Source organism: Mercenaria mercenaria, chromosome 13 (genome assembly GCF_021730395.1).
Source record: "Mercenaria mercenaria strain notata chromosome 13, MADL_Memer_1, whole genome shotgun sequence".
Taxonomy (NCBI): Eukaryota; Metazoa; Mollusca; class Bivalvia; order Venerida; family Veneridae; genus Mercenaria; species Mercenaria mercenaria.
In genome coordinates, this window is record NC_069373.1 from 65476301 (window position 1) to 65500167 (window position 23867).

The window sequence follows — 23867 nt, forward strand, 5'->3', positions numbered from 1 at the left end:
TTCATGGTTGATGTTTTTGTACATTTAGAAATAATGCCTGGAGAGGCACCAGGGGTCTTCCTCCACCCCTTTAAAAGCTGGAAAAGTTGCCAAATGACAGACAGATGTGGCTCAAAACCTTGCTTCCCAAAACACATGTTTTGTTCAGAATGCATTAAGGGGCATCGTCTGAAATACCTTATACTAAAATTCGGTTATCCATGCAATGATAACTTTTTACAAAAATGTGCCTGGGACTACAATCCTAAGGTGGTGCTACACCACTGACATTCTTTCCCAAAAAGATTGCAAACATTTATTATGATGAAATATTCAGTCTGTTATTTTTTCCGCCACTAATAGTGAATTGGTATTATTTTCAGTGTTCAGTGACATGTGGATCCGGTATTGAGACACGTGCAGTCGTGTGCACATTACAGGACCGGAAATCAGCCGACCAGATCCACTGTGACATGGATGTCAAACCGGAACTGGAACGCAAATGCACGCTGGATGAATGTAAACCAGAAGATTTTGATATTGGAGTCATTATAACCAACACGGTTGTCGGCATAAGTCACTGGAGAATAGGACCTTGGAGTGCTGTAAGTCTTGCTTTTGTACAGTCTTCTGAGAAGAGCACATATTAACACTTACCCTGCTAAATTTCTATAATGAACTTGTCCATCTTCCAATTTGGACAGTACCATTAACTGTCAAAAGGGGTGCTTACCAAAAAAGATACTGACTGAATGGCAACAGTGCAGACCATGATCAGCCTGCATTGACGTGCAGGTTGATCTTGGTTTGCACTGGTCGCAAAGGCAGAATCATTTGCCGCCAACAGGCTAAGGGTAAACTATGGGTTAAAGTTGAAGTTTCATATTGTTATTGCTGCAGTTCATGATAGTGTAGATTCTACATGTTTTGAAACCTTCAAGTTTATAACCTTCACCTCTTACGGGAATATGTCAGTGAAGTCTTGCTTAAAATTGATACATACTCACTGGGCATTCAATAGAAGAACTGATCAAAACTGAATTCTGTTCAAAAATGCGATTTAAAATCATACCAAACCAAACTAAGTGCAAACTGTGTATGTTGGTCAAAACACTGAAGTTCATTGACCAGTATTTCATAATGTCCAGTGGTTGACTCAGTTAGACCATTGTATCTGGATCATTTTATAGAGGCCATTTACCTATTACAGCATGTAATAATGATGCTGTAAAAATTAATACTCTTGTGTCTGTATAGTGTACAGAGGTAGTTCACCTCTTGTTTGCATAAAATGTGCCTACTGCTTGTAATCAAGGGGATTAATGTCTCACAGCTGGCCACTGCTTCTTGAAAGACAAGGTGATCCTAGTGAGACCAGATATTGCCCATTAGGCTATTTTTCTTCCAAAATAGGGGTTAGATGGCATTTAAATGATGTGGCAGCATTTAGTGTATTCTTTCTCAACCTCCACTGAGTGTGCGTGGAAGTTGTCTATTACTTGCAGAGGACTTATTTAACCAAGTTTGCAAATGAATTAAGTTATCCAAGGTTTTGAAGAAAGTAAGCATAGAAAATAATAAGAAGTCAGCATGGGACCATATGCTTTGCGTCTGCAATCTCGGGTTCTTGAGGCGTGAGGCGTTGATACTCAAGTGAGCAGTGTTTCACTGTAGCAAGGAATTCGGGACCACCACACCAGTATAATCAAAAATGAATTACTGCTTAACAACAGAAAGCCAATACAAACAAAAAACAATGAAATATTATCCCAGCATCCATGTAAACTGATCACAGGACTTGTGAAGTCATTAAATCATCTTAACTTAATGACCGCATGCTAGGAACAATATCAGTTAATTGGTCATAATAACAGGTCTTTAACCCTTCTCTGTGATGTATTGTTTTTATGGCATACAAAATTGTGTATAATTAATTGAGTTAGGTGACCATATATAATGTACAAATTACATTATATTTCCTGGTGGAATCTGACCTCTTCTAGGTTATTCTGTAAGATCCTAACTTTTTTGTTCTGCCAATTAGCTCTGTCCACAGGGGACAAGGCTATTAACTAAAAGATCATCTATGATCAGCTCAATAGGGAGAGCGCAAATCTATGGATCAAGGGTCTTGAGTTCAATATCTGGGGAAGGCTTTTGCGAAAATCACTCAGTCAACATGGCTTTTCCATGGTTATAATATCCAGTTGTTTTACCTTTTTTTATGGAAGACAAAAATGTTAATAGAATTTTTTATGTTTCAGTGTTCAGCATCATGTGGGACAGGTTGGCAACGGCGACAGGTTTTATGTCATGATGAGAAGGGACCCAGCGAGAACTGTGCCGAGGACCAGAAACCTGAATCAAGACAGTCATGTGATGCGGGTGCTTGCCCTAAATGGGTCAAAGGGGACTGGTCACCGGTAAGGGTTACTGAAAGTTTAGATTTGCAAAGTGTCTTTTATGTTAACATCTACGTTTTACAGTTTCAAGTGCTAACTATGGAGCAGTTGTTTTGCACATTTTATAGTATTTATACATTCTGTTGAAAATTTATTTGACTTTCAGTATGGCTCATTATATAGTCAAATTTCTATTTGGATTCGTATATTTTTTATTGACTTTTTTGGAAATTTGAGTTAAAAACAAACCGTATGACATGCTCATAATCTGATTGACTGGCTTTAAAGTATTTTTCATACATTCTAGATATTTATGTACTTTGTGATTAAGATATATTGTGAATGTTATCCTCAGTATCTGTGGGTTTAATTTCAGTGTTCCAAATCATGTGGTGAAACTGGAATGCAGAAGCGGACTGTAAAATGTCAGTCAGCCGATGGGGAATCCTTGCCAGACCCTAGCTGCGATATCTTCAATCGGCCACCAGACACTGGAATCTGCAACAATGGCCCTTGTTCTAAAAATAGAAATTGGCAAGTGGGGCCATGGTCTTCGGTAAGAAACAACCCCTACTATAGTAATCATTACCGCCATTATTATAACCAATATTTACGGCGTCATTTACGGCATCGTTTACGGCATGGCAGAGGAAAGCGGTCTTTAAGGCATTTAAGAAAGCTCACCAGTATGAAACACACTGTGCATAGAATGAGTAAGAAAAGAAGGAAAAGTTTTCAATAAAGTATGATAGATTAAGCAAAAGTTTTAAACAGAAGTGTTGAGGGTTGCAGTTTTTTTTCTTCAGCTCTGTAGTCAATAAAGTCCCCGTTAGTTGTGTTACCAATTGCCCTAGAAAATATTTATCTTTAACTACATGTTCGGTAAGATTTATCTGCATGTGCTAATGATAAGTGTAGGGTTTTGATAGATTGAAATTAATTAAGATGTGTGACCAGTGTTTGCGATGTGAAAGCGGGTAGTGTGAAATGACACTTCTGTAAACAGGCTTCAACAGGTTGATGCCGGTAGTTTAGCGGGTGATGGAGAGTGCAAAGAAAGGAACTGACAGTGGTAAATTTTTGTGGGTAGAACTGTGAGATTTTGCAAAAACAGTGCAATATAAGGTCAGGAAAGTCATTTGATATGTAACTTCACAATTAAATTTGTAACCTCACAATTGAATTTGTAACTAAATGAATGAATATGTAACTACGGAGGTGAAGATTTACTGAGTATTGATGCAGAACTTGATGCAAAAAGAGACTTCACTGATGCAGATGTCAAAGAGTACAACTTGGGAATTGAAAAAAGTGCAAAATGGACGCTTGAAGGGCATATACTCGTCCGTAAAGCAAAACAAATGCCTTAACATTGAAACAAACTGCTCAAGTTACTGTTTGCAGACATGGAATAATAAGCGAGAAGGTTCTTTAAGAGCCAACACGGATGATGTACCCTGTTGATACAAAAATAAAGGAATACTTGAAAGAGGGACGGTATTGGCCAGTAGCCATAAAAGACACTTCGCAAGTGCCATTTTTGTTTAAGGATGTCACGATCTCAGATTTGGAACAATGTTTAATATTTTTTGTTGACTAATATTATTTTATTAATGTATACATGTATATATTTGAGTATATTTAGTGATGTTTCTGTTAATTTATGTCATAATCATAATAGTAGTTATTTTGTAAATAAGAATTTCTCATGTTTATAATAGTGAACAATTTACTATTTAATTAGAATTTTTTATATATGGAAGTTCATTGTACACTGATAGTTAGTGATGAAACAATACAGACAATATGAAATCAGGTTGTAGACTGAGTGATATGCTAAATGTGCCAAAAACAGAAGCGTTATTGTCTTTGTGACGAAAGAAAGAAAAACATTTGAGATGTGTGTGTTTTATTTTGTCCGATATGATATTTGAGGATTTTCCGACCAGATAATTGTTAAGGTTAGATGAATTGACTTGAGGTATTGGATCCTTATTGAGTAAGGAGTTGGCAATGTTTGTGGAATTACATATTCTCATGAGTTGCTTTGACTTTCGTTGGTAATAATGAGACTTGTAGCAAATAAACGGTCCTTTGTACAAGCGCCAGAGAGTGCCAGAATTGCAAATGGAGAACGCATAGTTGAGCAGGAACTTCTTATTGTCAAAATGGTATACTACCTTAACCGTATTCATTTAAACTAAGATAAATACCAAAAGAGAAAGAACTGTTACAGTATAAGTGACTAAGATGATTCCCTGGTATGAGCTAATGATTGTGTTTTTCCTGCTTGAATAATGAAGGAATTTTGAATGTTAGTTACGATGTATGATGATTGGCTTTTACAGTACTAGGGGTGTGTCTGTATTTAAATAGAAATGCTGTTATTGGAAGGTAAAATAATAGATACAGTCAAACTTTGTTCACTTGAACTTTGATAATTTGAATATCACCTTTTGCTTGAACTCATTGTCACGCCCCCAACAAAATCACTATAAAGTATTTTGTTCGATGCTATGAACTTCTGATAACTCGAACAAATATTGATGGTCTAGTAGAGTTTGGGTGAACAAGGTTCAACAGTATATACTTAGTTCATGGTTTCTCTATAATACAGTCAAACTTGTGCTATTAAAAGAAAACTTGAAAGTATAACCATTTGTTGTGAAGGACCATTATTTGAATTTTTTATTTAACCTTTAGCCAGCTATAGGCAAGTGATTTGCCTTTGCAATCTTGGTCAGCACTGTTCGCTATTCAGTCAGTAAATTTTCAGTGAACACCCCATCAAATAATTAATGGTACTGCCTAAATTGAATGATGGACCAGTTCATTTTAGAAATTCAGCAGTGTGAAGGTTAAACACTCTGTGTGTACATTAACCTATGAATAATCACATCCTGGCTCAGATGACCACTTTTTTACCTGACCCAGACACGTTCCTTATGCTCAGGTTTGACTGTATAATATTATACAGTAATAAAGAATCGAGTAGCTGTTTTAAAGGCCAAAAGTTCATACATTGCCATCGTTGTGTCTACAATTGTCATTTTAAATAAGTTGTGTATATACATTACTTTTCATATATTCAGACGTAACATGCATTTTATTATATTTTTTATTATTTTGATATTAGAATCCATAATGTGATACAGTTTCAGTGATTTTATTTTTAAATGTTTATTTAAATAAAATGAATAGATAAATTTAATATTTTCAGTGGTTGTGTTAGTAACTGTGTGGATTTATTTTTACAACCTTACATATATACTATCTCATAAGTCGATTGAAAGACTTGCCTGGGAAAAAAAGAACTAAGTACAAAAAGTTCAAGAAAATGGAATTATTATCAGTTGATGATAAATTTCGATAACTATGTGGAGCATCTTCAGTTTGTTTTATAAAATAAAATAAGAGCGTTGTATTAAACTACCGTGATGGGCCACTTACTTGAGCATCATTGGCTCAGGCACCTCGGTTCTCGTAAGCTGTTCATGAGGTCTTTTGGTCTCTTCCTTTAATTTTCAACATTTTAAAACCCTGGATAACTTTATCATTTTGCTAATTCCTTGTGACCTTGAGTCAACCATGTTTTACCATATTTTGAATTAAAAAGTAGCTTTTTTGTAATACTAACTTCCTTTTCTTCGTTGACTTCGTGTAAGAAAACATTTAGCAACAGATGTAGAAAGGCAATGTAAAAGTTGTTTTTTTCTGGACGTTCTTGTGCAGAAATCAGAATGCTAATTGAGCGAACCTTTATTACAGACAAGATAGGCAAAGAAATCTTGTCACCTTTAATAAGCGTAAACTATCACCCCAACCACCCTCTCATAAGGGCCCAGCTATTGATGCAGCTTAGCTTACATCATTCAAAGTATTATGAGCCTCCATGGTCGAGTGACTTTGATTCACTTTCTCCCAATATCTGTGGGCTTGAAACCAGCTTGGGTGCTACTCAGCTGGCTTGCTGAAGGTCGATGGTTCTGGCAAGATGCCAATCTGCGCCTGAAATAATGACTGGTTTTCCTCCACTAATGAAGCTTGGAAGTTCTTAAATGACCTAAACTATGGTGGTGACAAAAATAAACCTAAAATCATACTTAGGGGCACAAAATAAAAACACCAGGATTCCCATCCAAATTTTCAGGCTTTGAAATTACTTATTTCATATTTGTTTTAAATACTAAACAGTTCTAAAGATATGATATTGACATACACGATAGAAAAAAATAAATCTAATAATTTTATGTGAGAAACAGAAACATTTATGCATTGATATTATTAGATTAAATGGCAAAACATTCTCCGGATGTGCAATTACTAAAACACTGTTAACAGTCAAGCAGATAATTTGTAAATCGTGAAACAATTATGTAATATGTATTGTGAGAATTATTCACTTATAACAAAATGAAACCAGTCTATGAATAATTGAGGCTAATTATACAATGAACCAGTCTGACAGTAGTGTTGCATCTTGGGTGGGATAATCTCTAATCTTGGTGATCACAAAAACACTAGGATGAAAAATATAGCCTAGAAAACTGTAAAAGTCTGCTAGATTTTCTGGATATAATCCAAAACCAGATTAGTTAATCTTAATCCATTAGCTGTAGTGTATTATACATGCAGTAAATGATGGGGTGTGTCTGTTAGCCTCATTTACAACATCATAATCATTTTTAGCTGTCAGAATAATGTAGCTTTTGCTGTAATTAATGATTGTCTAAAGAAAAAAAATCAACTCAGATTTAATCCCCAAAATCATATAATTAAAAAACTGTTAAGAAATGGTATCTTGATGCTGAGAAGATAGGGGTTTATGGCATGAGGGGAGGGGGATGGTGTGGGGGAAGGGTTGGATAAGGATTTGTAATTGAATCTGGAGGTGCTAGAAAAATGTGTTTGCAGAATAATTTTAACATTTTCACAAAATATCAATTGAACCAAATGCCTAACCTCACCTGATTAATATGTGGCCACCCTGCTTAGCTCAGTAGGTAAAGTGCAATGCTTCTAATTTGTAGATCATAGGTTTGAATCCCAAGCCAGGCATATGTTCTTTAAGATGAAACGACTAAGGTTATTTGCCCTCAACCTTGGAATGGTATTGCAAAGAACAGGTTGTTACCGGGTAAGAAATCAAGAACACTTTGTGATGCTAATTGACTGAATGATGTATTTTACATACATACTGTTGAAAAGCAGTAAATGAAACATCCTAAATAATGTTCGTGGCAGAATCATAAAAATATACCACACTGTCTTAATGAATATATCCTTTATAATTTAATGGTTATATTGTTGATATGAGAACCAGCAGTTATATTTTTAAGATTTTTACATCAACAAACTTTCAGTAGTAATGTGAGCTAGGAACCAGAAATTACCATTCCATTCAGTTCTAAAATATAGATGAGCCAGGCCATGAGAAAACCAACATAGTGCGTTTGCGATCAGCATGGATCCAGACCAGCCTGAGCATCTGCGCAGTTTGGTCAGGATCCATGCTGTTCGCTTTCAAAGCCTATTGCAATGAGAGAAACCATAAGCAAACAGCATGGATCCTGACCAGACTGCGCGGATGCACAGGCTGGTCTGGATCCATGCTGGTCGCAAAGGCACTATGTTGGTTTTCTCATGGCACAGCTCAGATCTGCTTATGAAATGCAAAAAGAAGACAAGGAAGCTGTCTGAAATCCTCTGGTCTCTTAAAAACATCAATAACTAACTAGGTGCTTATATTTCTCAGTTGTTTGTAATTGTCTAAGGCTTTGAACAATCTTTGATGTTCTTAGAAACATTAGCACAGCAGTCAGTGAAAGGGTGTTTTATTTGGCTGTGATTCCTTGAAAGCTTCCTTCATTTTCTTTTGCACTTTTAATGTGATATGTCAGGTTAGCTCAGAAATATGGAGCATAAGACCTATAAGCTGGAAGTCACTTGTTAAAATACTTGGAAAAAGTAGAGCTAAAAGTTTTGTTGAAAAATTGACCTACTTTTGAACTAGAGAAGTTGATCTATTTTTAAAAAGTTGACCTACTTTTGAGCTTGGGGTTGATTTATTTTATAAAGAAAGTTGACCTAATTTTTTTGAAAAGTGGACCTACTTTTGAATGTAGAGCAGTTGATCTATTTTTAAAAAAGTTGACCTACCTTTGAACTAAGAAAAGTTGATCTATTTTTAAAAAAGTTGACCTACTTTTGAACTTAGAAAAGTTGATCTATTTAAAAAAGTTGACCTACTTTTGAACTTATTTTTGAAAAACTTTAACTTAGAGAAGTTGATCTATTTTTAAAAAGTTGACCTACTTTTGTACTTAGAGCAGTTGATTTATTTTTAAAAACTTTTGAACTTAGAGAAGTTGATCAATTTTAAAAAAGTTGACCTACTTTTGAACTTATTTTTTAAAGAAGTTGATTAATTTTTAAAAGTTGACCTACATTTGAACTTACAGAAGTTGATCTATTTCCAATAAAGTTGACCTTCTTTTTAACTTTAATGCCGAGTATGAATTTGTAAACACATTGTTACGTAGTAGGCTACATATGTACATGAATTGAGTTAAAATGTCTTAGTCAGAGTAAAAAGAAATAGAAAAGTAATGAATTTCTCCCTATAAGCAATCTTAAAGTGTCTCTTTTTCACATGTACCTTTTAATTGTAAATTATGTGTATATTTCATAAAATATATTTTTAAAATATCAACATGCTTCACAAGCAAACCAATGGAAATCAAAGATTTCTTCAAGTATTTTTTTTTATTTATTTCTGTTCTGTTCAACTTGCGTGTGACATCATAATGAAAAAACTTAAACAAGTCATTCAAGAGTAGTTGAGGCTTTAAATGCAAGAAGAACCGACTTGAACTGAAAATTTAAGATATTAAACTTAACCTTACCTTGTTATTGAATTTATAATTAGGAAAGTTCAATTGACAAGACATATTAATGGTAGCATTATAATGTTGTTTATCTTTCTGCCTTTGGTAAGGTAAGACTTTAGAACTTAAACTGATGAGGTTTACCCGGATTGATAATTTAAAGGGAGTTTGGCCAGTTGGCTTAGTAGGGAGGGCATTAGGGGACTGTTCCTGAGGTTGTGGGTTTTATGCAATGGTGAAATGCAAGTTTGTGCAATGATAAAAAAAGAAGACGTATGAAGTGTTTACTTTGTCCTCCAACTCTGATTCATGTGGGGAAGTTGTCAATTACTTACAAAGAACACTTAAAATCCTGGAACGTAAGGTAGTTTAATATCTCAAATATTGTAGAGAATGGGTGTTTAGCACAAGAAGATAAATCTAGCATAATCATGGATGAGTCTATCATTTCACATGGTGCAACATTTCTGAAATTTTGAATTTTTGCTGCATTAGCTTTCTTGGAATTTAGTAATTTCAGTGCATTTCTGATAGGGAGCAACACTTGTCAAAAATACAATATGTCTGGTTCGAAATGTTGGCAGTGAAGCAATCTTGAACATTTTTTAATGTCTTTGGAATTGTTTTGTCTAGGAAATTGTTCACATTTTGAAGTGCATTTAGTGTGTGAAATCTTCACCATTGCTTGAGTTCACACTTTCTGTTATAATGAAGGTGTGGCCAACTGAAGTTTTTTTTCATTGTCTCTTGCAAAAATATAGACTACTCTATTACTACTGTATTAATAAAAAAACACCTTGGAAAAAAAATAACTTGGCAAAAAAATTCATGATTTGAACCAAAAATATTGTTTCGTGCAAGCATGAATCCACATATTTCAATGAAATATAGTTATGTGAATTTAACTTTTTTCTTGGGGATTTGAATTCAGAATCTGTGAAAATTAGTCCCCACACACAATTTAAATTCTTTTTGCAGTAATTTATAGCGACAAAATTTACAGTAGATTTCAATAACTGCATCACTAAATATCAAAGTTAAGGCTAATGAAGAGTTAATTGGGGCCGCCATGTCTAAGTGGTTAAGATGGCTCAGACTTCAAAACATTTGCCCCTACCTGAAGTGGTTTTGAGCCTCACTCTGGGCATTGAATTCTTGTTGTGAGGAAGCTGGTTTATGGAAGGTTGGTGGTTCTACCCAGGTGCCAGCCATTGATGAAGTTATGCCTGGTTTGGCACCTAGGGTCTTTATGAACAGACTTGGTCCATAATAGGTAACGAAAGAAGATATTTCAGTGTTTCTGCAGGAAAAGCTTATATTGTCAAATAGAATTGATTAAATGCTTGGTAAAGCCTCACATTTTATCATTTTCTTTGACTCGTTTAATAAAGTCAATATGAAAAGACACTCATGTAATATCCCCTATATCTTTAAAATTTGAATAAGTCAAACTGATTTTTCATTCACTGGTATACTAATTTTGGCTACAAAGTGATTTTTCTCATAGATATTTAGTAAATTGTCTAAAAATCCAAAGTTTTAATTTTTCATTTACAAGATTTTTGAAAACTACTTGATATTTTAAGGAGACTTTAATCAGAGAATGAATATTATAAATTGTCTGTACAATTTTATTACAACAGCTTAGAAAACTGGTTCATATTTTAATCGGACAGATAATATGGGAAATAGCGGCAGTCTATAGTAGGCTAGTAGTACAGGTAACGTACCTGGCTCGCGTCCAAACCACTGGCATTTCCCCCTGTCTGGCTGCGATCACATCTACCAGCTGTTTGTTTAACCTTGTAAACTGATTGTAATACTCACATCATGAATGTCCTACTATCTAACCTTTCATTTCTTAACATTTGATCCACAACCTTTGGCTGATTTTCATGATTTTAAATTTGGCTGAAATATTGCAAATAGAATGTCATTGATGGCATGCCTTTCATACATGCTTTACATAATTCCTTTCATAGGCTTATGGCTGGTTACTTTAACTTTCAAGTGGCTAAGGTTTTACAAACAGGAGAATTCTGTGTCAATTTCTTAAAGCGTTGAGTATTGCAAATGGAACTCGGTGACATCTGTCAGTGTTAAGTATTACAAATAGAATTTAATTTATAACTGACACTATAATATGCTTGCAGAGAATTAAGTATTGCTAATAGAAGTTTATTGGTCTGTGACTGGTTGCATTTACTTTCAGAAGCTAATGTATTGCAAATAGAATCCCACTGATGGCCTAGGTGTTGCAATAGAAGTTCATTGGCCTGTTATTACTTAAGTTTGCAAATAGAGTTTTGGAGAAAAACTTGAATTTCTAAAGTTTTTCTTTTTATTGCAAATAGATATCCACTCAAATAACTGGTTGCACTATGTAATATGTGAAGCACATTTATATGGCAAAAGTATTGCTACTATTTCATTAAATACCTATTTTATTGCTTGCAGCTGTATTGCAAATAGACTTTCCCAAATGCATTAGATATATAATCTGGATTTATATGATGTACCCATTTATAAAGAAGAACTGAATTATCAGACTTGGTCTTATCTTTCCTTCGTCAGTATTCCAAAACTAGGACTAGACAGTTAGAAGACAACGGGGCTAAAAGTACGATAACCAGATTACCTCACAAAAAAACTATTGCCGATATTATAACCCGCAGATCTCTTCCTAACAAAATTTATTATCCTGAGATTACAGGGAAACTGTAATATTTTATATTGATGATGGATGCTTTTGTAGTATGTTTTTAGATAAACAATTACATTCTAAAGCTCAAAATAGCATCAAAGTTTACGTTTTCCATTCCGCTGATGTTCACTAATAAGTAGACGCCCAATAATATTTTGACCTATTCGATCACATTATTGTTTTGTTACTGATGTAGCAAAAATTGGAATATGGTATTTAAGACTTTCTCAGATTTGCCAGTCTGCCAGAATTTTGCATCATTGCATGAATTGTTTTCATTACTATGATATTTCATTGCCATGTAAATTGTTTTATTTCATTGTTACGTTTGTATAAATTATATATACTTCCCAGTATGAAATAACGTAATAAAATAAACGACAAGACATCAATTTTCTTACCGTTTATCTTGTTAAAATAATTTTCATATTCATCAAAATAATGACTTCCTGCAGCAGACGTTTAACCTCCTTTAATTTGAACATACACCCAAACAAATCAAACTGAAGATGCTCCATTTCACGCAATTTATGTCTGGTTGTAAAAAAAAAAACGACACGGGAATTCGTTTTACTGATGTGCAACCTTTAATTTCATGTCTGTTTTATATGCATTGCTGTTATTATGTGACTGTACTTGTTTCAAAAATGCTCTGTCAATAAAAAATCACGGCGAGCTGGTTGCCAAGTTTGGCAGCCACTTGTCGTGTTCAAATTTTTTAAAACTTGTTTTACGTGACCTTTGACCCGCATTTTAATTTATTACTCGACTAATCGCTATGTTTGAGACAACAGGCTCCTCCCTTGCCATATATAACGTGTTCTGATTGGTCTAACATGAATGGAAATTAATACAGAAGGAACAAAACTGTGAACTATGTGCTTGATAAGACAGTAAAGTTATAGACTTGTGGGTAGTAGCTGGGAATGATTTCTGACAGCATTTGTTACATTTATCATCATATATATCAATTTATTAATCTTGAGTGTTAGAAGCTGACTTATGTGTATTTGCACAAGTAGATAGTCATGCTTACTTAATACAAAAATGATGTAACTCTGTTCCTTTGTACCAAACAGGTACCTTAGATTAGCAAATCTGCATGTTGCTATCCCTACAGGATATTTATGATCAATTTTTCATTTTTTCATGAATTGCATTGAATCTGTTGGCATACAGACTGGGTTACAATTCTACCAAATAATCAGGTGAAACAAGTACTCTCTCTGTTCTAAAAAGCATACCAGTCTCACTTGCATCAAACAAACAAGATAATTCCATTTTGTCTGTTTATTTTGAAAATGAATTATTTCTGGAAAAGAATCTAAGAATTCAGACATAGAATTTCACTGATTGCCTTGTATTTGTTTTACAGATAGAGGTAGCTAGTTCTGACTGCATTATTTCCTGTGATACTCTGCCAAAGGCACACACACATACTGAGTTTACTTGGTATATGTAATTACACATTCCATATATACACAGCCCATCCCCAAGTCATACACACCCACTGAGTTCACTGGGTATATGTTTTACCCAGCTCATGTCACATACACACACAGCCCATCCCTAAGTCATACACACCCACTGAGTTTACTGGGTATATGTTATTACCTGACTCATGTCACATATACACACAGTCCATTCCCAAGTCACAAATGCACATATACAGAGTTTACCAAATATATTTAATTACCCAACTCAACTCATGTCACATACAAACACAGCCCATCCCCAAGTCACACATACAGGCGCACACATACAGAGTTTACCGAATATATTTAATTACCCAACTCATGTCACATACACACACAGTCCATCCCCCAGTCACACACACACACACGCTGAATTTACCAGATATATCAAATTATGCATCCCAAGTCACATACACACAGAGGTTATGTCTTACCCCACCCCCAGTCACACACCCCCAACCCCTACAACAGTTACACACACAAAGGTTATGTCTGACTCCCTCCCCATAGTTGCATACAAAAATGTTATGTCTATTAACCTCCATTGCACACACAAAGGTTATGTCTAACACCTCCCCCTCCCCTCTATTCCCCCTAAGTTGCACACACTAAGCTTATGTCTAAACGCTAACGTCCAGTTACAGACACAAGGATACATGTAAAACCCAACCACAAGTTACACCCACAAAAATCATTTCTGAACCCCCGCTCCCCCCCTCTATCATGCAAAGGTCAGATCTTGGTTGATTTTCATACAGCCGTGTAACAGCTCCAAGTAGTAGTTTGGCAATATTTATTTCAAGAAAGTTGGAATTGAGTTCAATATTTGACCAAACCAGCTTATATATAGCGACATTGTCACATTTTTCTAGAAATTCACGCTTCTTTTGTTACCTCCTCTAACAAAGGTAAAAAAATCCACACTTTTTGACACGCATATTTTTGCACAGTATCCCAGTAAAAGCACAAAAAGTGCAAAAAGGTAAAATATACTCCTTATCACAAAAATATCATAAATTTCATTTAGATCTTTGCCAAATATCATGGAATTTGGCATGAAAGTTGGGGAGTAAACAACACAGTTGACGTAATTAATTATCAGTTGTTGCTTTCGGTCCATTTGCTTTTGATTAACGTTATATGATTAAAATGCAAGAAATAAAAGATAATTGAATAAACAATAAGCCACAACAGCAATTTACACTTCAGCGTTATCTGTAAGTGCGTAAACTTTTATTTTTCTGTTACGCACCTTTGTACTTCAGTTACGTCATAAAAATATTGTTGGCAAGGCTTATAAACTTTCACGTTTTATTATCTTATACTGCTATTTTGCATGAACTTTGTGTCAGTTAAAAACTGAATGGTAATATTCTTTCCATTGTTTGAAAAGTTTGATAGACATTTTTAAAAAAAAATGAAGAAAATGATAGCCCATCAGAATTTGTTAGAACAATATTGGCACAGTGTGAAATATGTTTTTTCATATGATTAAGTATTTTGTCTGAACTTGCACGTGTGTATAATTATGATGAAATTAAGACGTCACACTACCTGCAATCTGTTATGAATTATTGTTTGATTGTTTGATATAACCGTAATAAAGCAAGGGATTTAAAGTTCTTTTCAGTACTTGGAATCTTTCATGTTTTTCAATCCCTTGTATTAATTACGCATGAATTCTCCAGACTAAGGAAAACAGCAAAAACATATTTTTTGTTTGTTGGTTGGTTCTTATTTTTGATCCAATTATTAGACAGTTACAAAGAGGCAAAATTTATCTTGAAACAAATTTTGAGAATGCTAAAATTGGTCAGCTGAGTATTGTGATCTCAGTAAGGGTAGACTGAATTACTTTCATAATTTGACTTCAATAAGGGTAGGCTGAATTACTTTCATAATTTGACTTCAATGAGGGTAGGCTGAATTACTGGTGTTATGTGGCCTCAATAAGAGTAGACTGAATTACTCTTGTAATGTGATCTCAATAAGGGTAGGTTGAATTACTTCTGTAATGTTATTTCAATAAGGATAATTATGCTGAATTACTCTAGTAATGTGATCTCATTAAGGGTAGCCTGAATTACTCAAGTTATGTGATCTCAATAAGGGTAGCTTGAATTACTCAAGTAGTGTGATCTTAATAAGGGTAGCTCCCACCTCTGAGGAAATTGGTAGTTACTTGCAGAGCACAGGTTTGTACTGGTACAGAATTCAGGAACACGAGTTAGTTTAACTGCCTGCATAACTGAAATACTGTTGATAAAAGGGCGTTAAACCCAAAACAAACAAACAATAAGGGTAGGCTGAATTACTCAAGTTGTGTGATCTCAGTAAGAGTAGGCTGAATAAAGTAAGGGTAGGCTGAATTACTCCTCGGGAATGTAACAAGAGTTCTTTGAAACAGTATTCAAATTTTAGTTGATTACTAGATATAGATGTTTTGTTTACACTGAAAAATTAACTTTTTAGTATAAACAGCAATTTTTTTTTATAAAAAAGTAGTAATTTTTGTTTTTACAGGAGTTTGAAAGGGTTCAAGTTTAAAATTTTGTTCCTGCAGATGTTTGGTTTGAACTCCATTTTCACTGCAAATTTTTGTTATGTCAGCCTAATTTTTGGCATGTCTGTACATTTGGTATATAGTATTCAGACAAGGTGAACAAATCATTAATGAGCGCTTTAATTGAGTGTGGGTGAAACATTTGGCATCTGTAGGAGGAACTGCTTTTCTGTGGGATGTTTAAATTGTATAGCCTTTTTATTGTATAACCTTGAAACTGTTTTATGTATACATTAGCATTCCTTAAGGTTTAATTAAAGTTTAATTAGTCTGTAATGAATTATTTAACAGATTACTGTGCATTGTTATGAACATAAGTGTATTAAGTATGAAAATAATAACCTATAAAGGCTGGGTTACATAGTTATACAGAAAAAAAATGTTAAATTAGAAATTTGATGTAAATTTTCACTTGAAAAAAAATGCTAAAAGGCAAAATGTTGTGAAAAGAATGTGCTTTTTTGCAGTCAACTTTTTCCTACTTTCTTTCATATTTTCTCAGTCTCTGTAACAGAGATAGGAATATGTAGTGTTCTGTGCTTTATGTAAAATGAAACTATTACATTTCAATATTTCCACATTATTAAGACAACTGTTTACCTCGTTATTGTTTTTGTTCTGTAAATTAGAAGTTTGTATTTATCCCTTGTTATTAAACCCATTCATTTGTGACAAGAAATAAGTTGTAGACACAAAATCTGTTTTTTTATTTTTTCCTGCCTAGTAGGTAGGTTTTGAAAATGATGGTGACACTAAACATAGAATTTATTTCATAATTATGTCCTTGTTATGAAACCTGTTTATTGTCAAAGTTGCAACAATCCTTTTGGAGGTGGAGTAAGAACTTACTTCTTTTTTATGTGAAAAATAACCATGTTTTCTCCTTTTTTTCAGTGTTCGGTATCGTGTGGTACTGGTTCCTCTCAGCGTGATGTGATCTGTGTATCAGAAAGTGGTACCACCCAGCCATCTGCTGAATGTGTCGATCCAAAGCCTCGCAACACGAAACGCTGCACCCTGCATGCTTGTCCTTCTTGGGCACATACTAAATGGAGCAAGGTGAGTCAAATTGCATCACATTGACTATAGGGGTCATACATAGCTATACCCAGTAACCAATAAAAACATAATTTAATGTCCAAAGTTCAGATATTTTTCAGTATAACATTTTGTATTTTGCGATGAAAGGTACAACAAATGCCTCAAACATTATCAAACTTGGCACAAGAATTGGTCATAATGATAGGGAAAAGTAGCTTTTGGTTCAGGGACTCTTTAAGGTTGAGGTCAAGAAAAAATATATTGGAGGTGTAAGGGGGATAATTAGTATCTGATTCAAGTCTAAAAAAACAATTAATACTTGTTTCCCTTATTAATGGAGTGTTGTATTATAGAAGACGTTCTACTGAACTTACAGACTTTTCATAGTTCAAGGGGATCAAATTAAAATTTATTGAAACACAAGTGCAGTGTTATTACAAATTATTTCACTTTTAAATGAAACAGACGTTAGCTTTATAAACAAGACACAGTGTTTGAGATAGACAATTTATAATGAATGTTAAATATTTTATCAGTTAACATTGTTTTACACAGTTTTACCTCATATGACATATCTTCCATTTATTGCAGTGTTCAACAACATGTGGGTCTGGAGTTCAGAAGCGTAAGGTTGTTTGTCGACTTGGTCATGGAGATATTGTACCTGATGAACTTTGTGTCAGAAAGAAAAAGCCACGTTCAGAAAAGAAATGTGCAGAACGGGACTGCTCAGAATACATGTGGCGTACAGGCGATTGGTCAGAGGTCTGTTTCATCTCCTTGTTTTCTTAGGTTCTATTTTCTGTTTGAGGCAATTTCCACCCTTTGTCATGAAGTAAATTACTCCATCATGTAAGTAGGAGAGTCCATGATGTGAGTTGAAGGGTTTTGACAGGAGATCTTACTTATACATATTTTGTACCCAAAAAATTTGTGGATTTTAACCTTTTAAAATGTAGTGAGTAGGAATTTTACTGCTTTACCGTGATTAAATTTTGTGGATTTATTCAACCACAAAATCCTTGATCCCATGAAAATTAATTATTTTACATCTTTTTGTTAAGTATTACCTTAGAATTATAGTTATAAAGAAATTTTAGCATATAGATAAGTTCAGGAACTTCAAATTAAGTAATATAATAATCACCAAAATGCTCTGTAGTAAGTGTATTCAATTTGTCTTCCAGTGCTCAAAGGACTGTGGTTTTGGGACAAAGATTCGGGATGTATTCTGTGCTGATACAAATGAGAAGAAAGCTAATAATACACTGTGTCCATCTAAGAAAAAGCCAAAATCAAAGAGACGCTGCAGTGAATTTCCCTGTCCATTCATGTGGAATACAAGTCCTTGGTCCGAGGTGAGTAAGCAGATAGAGGTATATGCCAGATCTCAAGTTTTAATTGCATCCTATGGAACTGTTGTAAAGTAAGAGGAGGGCAGACCAGGCAGTCGCTAATTACTGGTATGTGATTGGTTGTCTCTGAGCACAAACTTGAGTTTGATCAAGAATGAGAATGAATTTGACAAGTGGTCTCCAAGCTCTGATTTTATAACCTTTGGCACAGAAAGTTGACCTTTCCCAGTAGACGTTATTTTCAGTCTTGCTAACATGTTTTGTCAGGTCAAATAAGTAGTGTTAGGTAATGTTAATTATGTGGAGTACCATATAGAATTTAGTATTCGACCTTATTCATTAATGTTTCTAAAATTGCAAGACTGATATTTACAGTGCTCAGTGAGTTGTGGTGAAGGAATTCAGTCAAGGCGAGCAGTATGCCAGGCAGTGACCAAAGAGGGTTGGATCCTGCCAGGGGAGGTACCTTATGGCTGCAAGGTAACGGATAAACCAACAGTGTCACAGATATGTAACCATGGTCCCTGCAAAGCCAGATATAGATGGATGACTGCACCTTGGGGCGAGGTAATCATTTTGTAACCTTTAATGCATTTCTCTGATTAGTTTGCTAAGAGATGACAGAGTTCATTGACTTTGAATTATGCCAGTTTCTAACTTTACAATTTCTAACTTACACATTTGAATCCATATAAGAAATTCAGTAATCTATAAATGTTGCTGCAGCAAAACAATGTAAAATTCTTTAACGGTTCATTTGAACTTGAAGTTATAAGTGTATGTAAGTAGAGAAGCTCCTACATATATATTTCGCAGACAACGATTTTGTAATTTTGTACTTAGGAATATACATGTTGTTGTTTAAAGAATAGAGCATAGAATATTTATTTTTATATACCAGTGTTCTTCACGCTGTGGAAACGGCTTTGAACGGCGACAGGTACAATGTGTAGATGTTAGTGGAAAACGTAAAAAGAAGAAACTATGTTCTAAACCTCACAGACCCAATGGTAGAAGACCGTGTTACAATGGACCCTGTAAGTTATGGTTTCTGTTATTATAGATGTCTTTCCTTTATTATAGATGGGTATGTAGTTGATTAACATGTACAGAATATTTGTTTGTTTCAGAGTAAGATCTAACTATCTTTCACATAGTGGAGTTCTCAAACTCAAATACTTGGGACACCACCCTTCACTCAAATCTCAAATTCATCATCAGGTCCCAGCAAAATTACTTTATAATGTATACTGTTCCAATGCTTGAACTATACCATTAATTTTAGCGAACGAAGTTTGACTGAACTTTGAAACATTTTTACTGAAACAAATGTTTTATAGGGTCATGAATTTTTGGATTGAAAACTTTAAAGATAACATCCAGGATAAGTGGAAATTTGACTAGTTCATTGACAAAACCATGAAATACACAAAAAATTAGTTGCCCACAAAAATTACAGATTTACAGTAGTTTGATCGTACACTGAAACAAATGTCATCTGTTTGTATGATTTATTAAACATTAAAAATAAAAGCACTACTGCCCTGCTGCAAAAGCATATGAGCCGTGCCATGAGAAAACCAACATAATGGCTTTGGGACCAGCCTGGATCCAGACCAGCCTGTGCATCCGCACAGTCTGGTCAGGATCCATGCTGTTCCCTAATGGTTTCTCTAATTACAATAGGCTTTGAAAGCGAATTTCTCATGGATTAGTAATTCATTTACTGCCACTGATTCACTGTTTTCTTATACTGGTCTCTTTAGCAAAGATGTTAAGGTTACTGTCATCCATTCACTTCTTCCCACATCATTGTATTATGGGCTCAAAACCCAACTTGGGATGTAGAATTCTTTCATCTGAGATAGCTGCATGGTGGGTTTGCAAAGGCTGGTAGATCTAACTAGGTGTCCTCTCGTGCCTAAAATATTGCATATAGCAGCACTTTGGGTCTTCTTTGGAATGTTGCCATATTACCTGAAATGTTTTGTGATGTAAAAACCAGTGAAAGAAACAAGAACACTGTCTGTCTGTAACTTTTAGTTACTGGTACTTTTATGATATTTGATTTGTTTTGCTGTAGGTTATGCAAGTTCTTGTAAACAGTTGAAGGAGCAGACGTCAATCAGACAAGATGGCAGCTACAAACTGTTTGTACATGGAAGACTACTGGAGGTATATAACTGTGTTTCCTTCCAAATTAGTACCTCACCAAGAGTGAATGACATGAACCTTGATTAATAAGTGATGTAAACTGTAGACATATTCTGAACAATCAGTTCCATTACAGAGTAAAACAAATTAATCAGACTACAGAAAAAGAAATAGTTTAATAATTCCATACCATAAGGATACCCCTGTGTTATCTGCAGTTGCCATTATAAAACCATTTAAAGCAGTAAGGCTTGATATAAGTTCCCATCTCAGATGAATTTTTCATATTTTGAACTTGATATATTTTCAGATATACTGTAAAAACATGAAGAAGCCCATTCCAGAAGAATTCTTGTCCCTACCAGCTGGAGATACAGAAAACTACTCCGAGATATATCCATTTAAGTACGTTGACAACAATGCAAGTCACTGTTTAGCCCACAAAAAAATCCACCTAATTGTCAATGTTGCATTAAGCTAAAAAGCAACAAAATACCTTCAGTGCCAAACGGTTGCTCTCAGTTTCTAAAATTTTTGTCTACCCCACCCATTCACTATGGATAGCGGACAGTTTAAGGGTAATCAGGTGATACTTGGAAATTTGTGAATTTAATTAGAAACTGACTAGATACAATTGAAACACATTGTGAAGGTGAGATTGTTTTTTTGCACATATTTGGAACAGACAAAATACCTCTCTATTACTGCTTGAATTTCTACGAAAGCCACTGAAAAGTGGTACATACTAACTTAAGTATTAAATGTAATATAAAAGTATTGTTTGATATATTGTTATAGGTTAAAGAGACAGAAGACATGTCCTAACAATGGTACGAGACGGACCCCGTGCAAGGAATGCAGACTGCGGCCGTACAGAAATGCAGGAAAAACATCGTACACTAAAATCAAAATTGACATACTCACATTAAAGATACAAGGTAAATAAGATGTGTGCCATCCTGTTTAAAAACAATCCTTTTCCAGTATTCGGTTTTGTTAAGAAATAATATTTAATAGCGGTAAATGCTTTACCGGTAATTTTCGTGCATTTTTCTATAATATCAGTTTTATGTATAAATAAGTCCATAACATGTACATATTAGGCAAATATTTATTTTCTTAAATAGAAATTGTGAAATTTTAAGAATTTACAAAGACAAAATTAAGTTACAAAAAATGTACTTCAGTTATTGTGGAGCATTTCCAAGTTCAGGTTGCAAACTGCATTGTCTGTTAATGTACTTGATCAGATTACATTTTCTGAGATAGATGTATATCATCACGGTAAACGTTTTATTTATTTGTTTAATTTTGCTTTTTCAGTGACAGATCTGAAAATGTACTTCAGTTATTGTTGAGCATTTCCAAGTTCAGGTTGCAAACTGCATTGTCTGTTAATGTACTTGATCAGATTACATTTTCTGAGATAGATGTATATCATCACGGTAAACGTTCTATTTATTTGTTTAATTTTGCTTTTTCAGTGACAGATCTGACGTTTTCATCATCTGTCAGTGGTAATCACATTCCATTTGGATCTGCGGGTGATTGTTACAGTTCCGCAGAATGCCCACAGGGGCGATTTAATATCAACCTCTCAGGGACGGGACTGGTCGTCACCCAGAATACAACATGGCTGTCCCAGGGAACGAATGCCTCACAAAGGATTGAAAGATTGCAGGTAAAATTACCTTAATAAAATTTGAAGTGGTGGCAGTGAAAATTTAAGCAAGCCTGTGTATGATGTTTGTTTTGTCATGAAGGTAAATAGACTTGCCTTGTGGCCACTAACAGTTTCATTTATTTTTTTACAGTTTTCTGTTCAAATTTTGTTGTAAAATCACTTTTAATCAAAGTTTGATCTCTTTAATAATCAGTAAATGAGCTAAAAGCTACCCTAATTAATAAAATTTATGAAACTTTACTCTTATTTTATTTAGACATGATCAGAATTTCATATTAGTGTTGTTCTAGAAGCAATGTCACTGGAACTGTAAAAATGTGCATAATAAAGAGAAAGCATACCCAAGTACCTTAATCTGTTTGCAGTGTTTACTGAAAAATATCATGAAAGTATATTGTAAACTTATTGAGATATCAACATATATGGAATGGGTTGTAATGTTGGACGTTGCAGGTCATTGACATTATTGATGTCAGAAATCAACATTGTTGCCATGTAGCAGTACGTCACCTCAGCGCAACAAAGTCGTAAATTATGATAATTTCATAATAAGTAACATGGCAAAAATGTGAAATTTTTAGACTTTTAGGGGCAATTCTTGTAATGCCAGTCCAGTTATGATGTATTTGAATTTTCCATTACCTATAATTCAGCGTAACATTTTTTTTTTCAGGAGGGGGAGGTTATTGAGGGTTGGTGTGGCGGACTCTGCGGCTGGTGCTCTCCAGAGTCTGGTATACAGCTGAAAGTGTTCTCCTAGCAACCGGACTATAGAGGAAATAAACACTGAGGAACAGCTTCGGGTGGGTGGGGTACAACAATTCTTCCGTGTCTTTCATGTACAGTGACTGAGTAAATGTGTGCAGGTACACATCTTTTCTATTCATTTGCTACCAGTTAGCCATTTATTAGTTAAGCAAGATAATTCTGGAGTGGTTTGGTTTAATCTGGTAATTCTCAACTCATGTGCAATGATAGTTATTTTGACACTCTCCCACAGTTTGCATGAATATTCACATAATTTATGTATCAATAAATTATTATCAACTTCTATAACTGTTCTGAAATTTGAAAACTTTTTACAAATTGTCTTATAAATATTAGAAAATATTGGCAGCTTTGTTTGAATATTATACATGGAGTTTGGATACTGGTTTCCACTTAGTAGTCAGAAAATGTGTATAATGTCAAATTGTTACAACATCAAAGTCGTTTGTCATGTTCTGGAGGTCAATATGTGATTTTGTCTCCACCTACAAGTCACTACGACATTTTATCATTAATCATGTGACTGTATAGACCAATGGAATGGATTATAAATTTAGATTTCATAATAATGACTATTACTTAAAAGAATCATGTGTCTGAATATATAGCTACAGTCAAACTTTGTGTGCTCGAACTTGATGGACCAATGAAATCTGTTTGAGTTATCAGTAGTTCCACCTATCGAAATATTTGCATTATACAGTGATTTTGCCAGGACCTGACAATGAATTCGAGCACAGGAAGGTGTTCGAATGAAGGAAGTTTGACTGTACTTCCATAACAAACTTAATCTTATCAAAATCTTTAGAAAAATATGTGAAATATTCACGTTTTTTTGTTGTTGTTGTTCTTTCA

At 34.4% G+C, this 23867-nt stretch overlaps 1 protein-coding gene across 1 annotated transcript in view; it reads left to right on the forward strand.

Annotated features, from left to right (window-relative positions):
• The window catches only part of LOC123530249 (A disintegrin and metalloproteinase with thrombospondin motifs 9-like), a 151327-nt gene that overhangs the window by 121702 nt on the left and 5758 nt on the right, over nucleotides 1–23867 (forward strand). Inside the window, exons 25-37 of the mRNA XM_053522100.1 lie at nucleotides 363–584; nucleotides 2244–2402; nucleotides 2758–2937; nucleotides 16905–17069; nucleotides 17643–17816; nucleotides 18239–18409; nucleotides 18782–18973; nucleotides 19308–19443; nucleotides 20490–20581; nucleotides 20871–20965; nucleotides 21359–21498; nucleotides 22045–22241; nucleotides 22918–23110. Coding sequence (XP_053378075.1) covers nucleotides 363–584; nucleotides 2244–2402; nucleotides 2758–2937; nucleotides 16905–17069; nucleotides 17643–17816; nucleotides 18239–18409; nucleotides 18782–18973; nucleotides 19308–19443; nucleotides 20490–20581; nucleotides 20871–20965; nucleotides 21359–21498; nucleotides 22045–22241; nucleotides 22918–23004 — 2010 coding nt within the window. The 3' untranslated portion in view covers nucleotides 23005–23110. The remainder of the gene's footprint in view (nucleotides 1–362; nucleotides 585–2243; nucleotides 2403–2757; nucleotides 2938–16904; nucleotides 17070–17642; nucleotides 17817–18238; nucleotides 18410–18781; nucleotides 18974–19307; nucleotides 19444–20489; nucleotides 20582–20870; nucleotides 20966–21358; nucleotides 21499–22044; nucleotides 22242–22917; nucleotides 23111–23867) is intronic.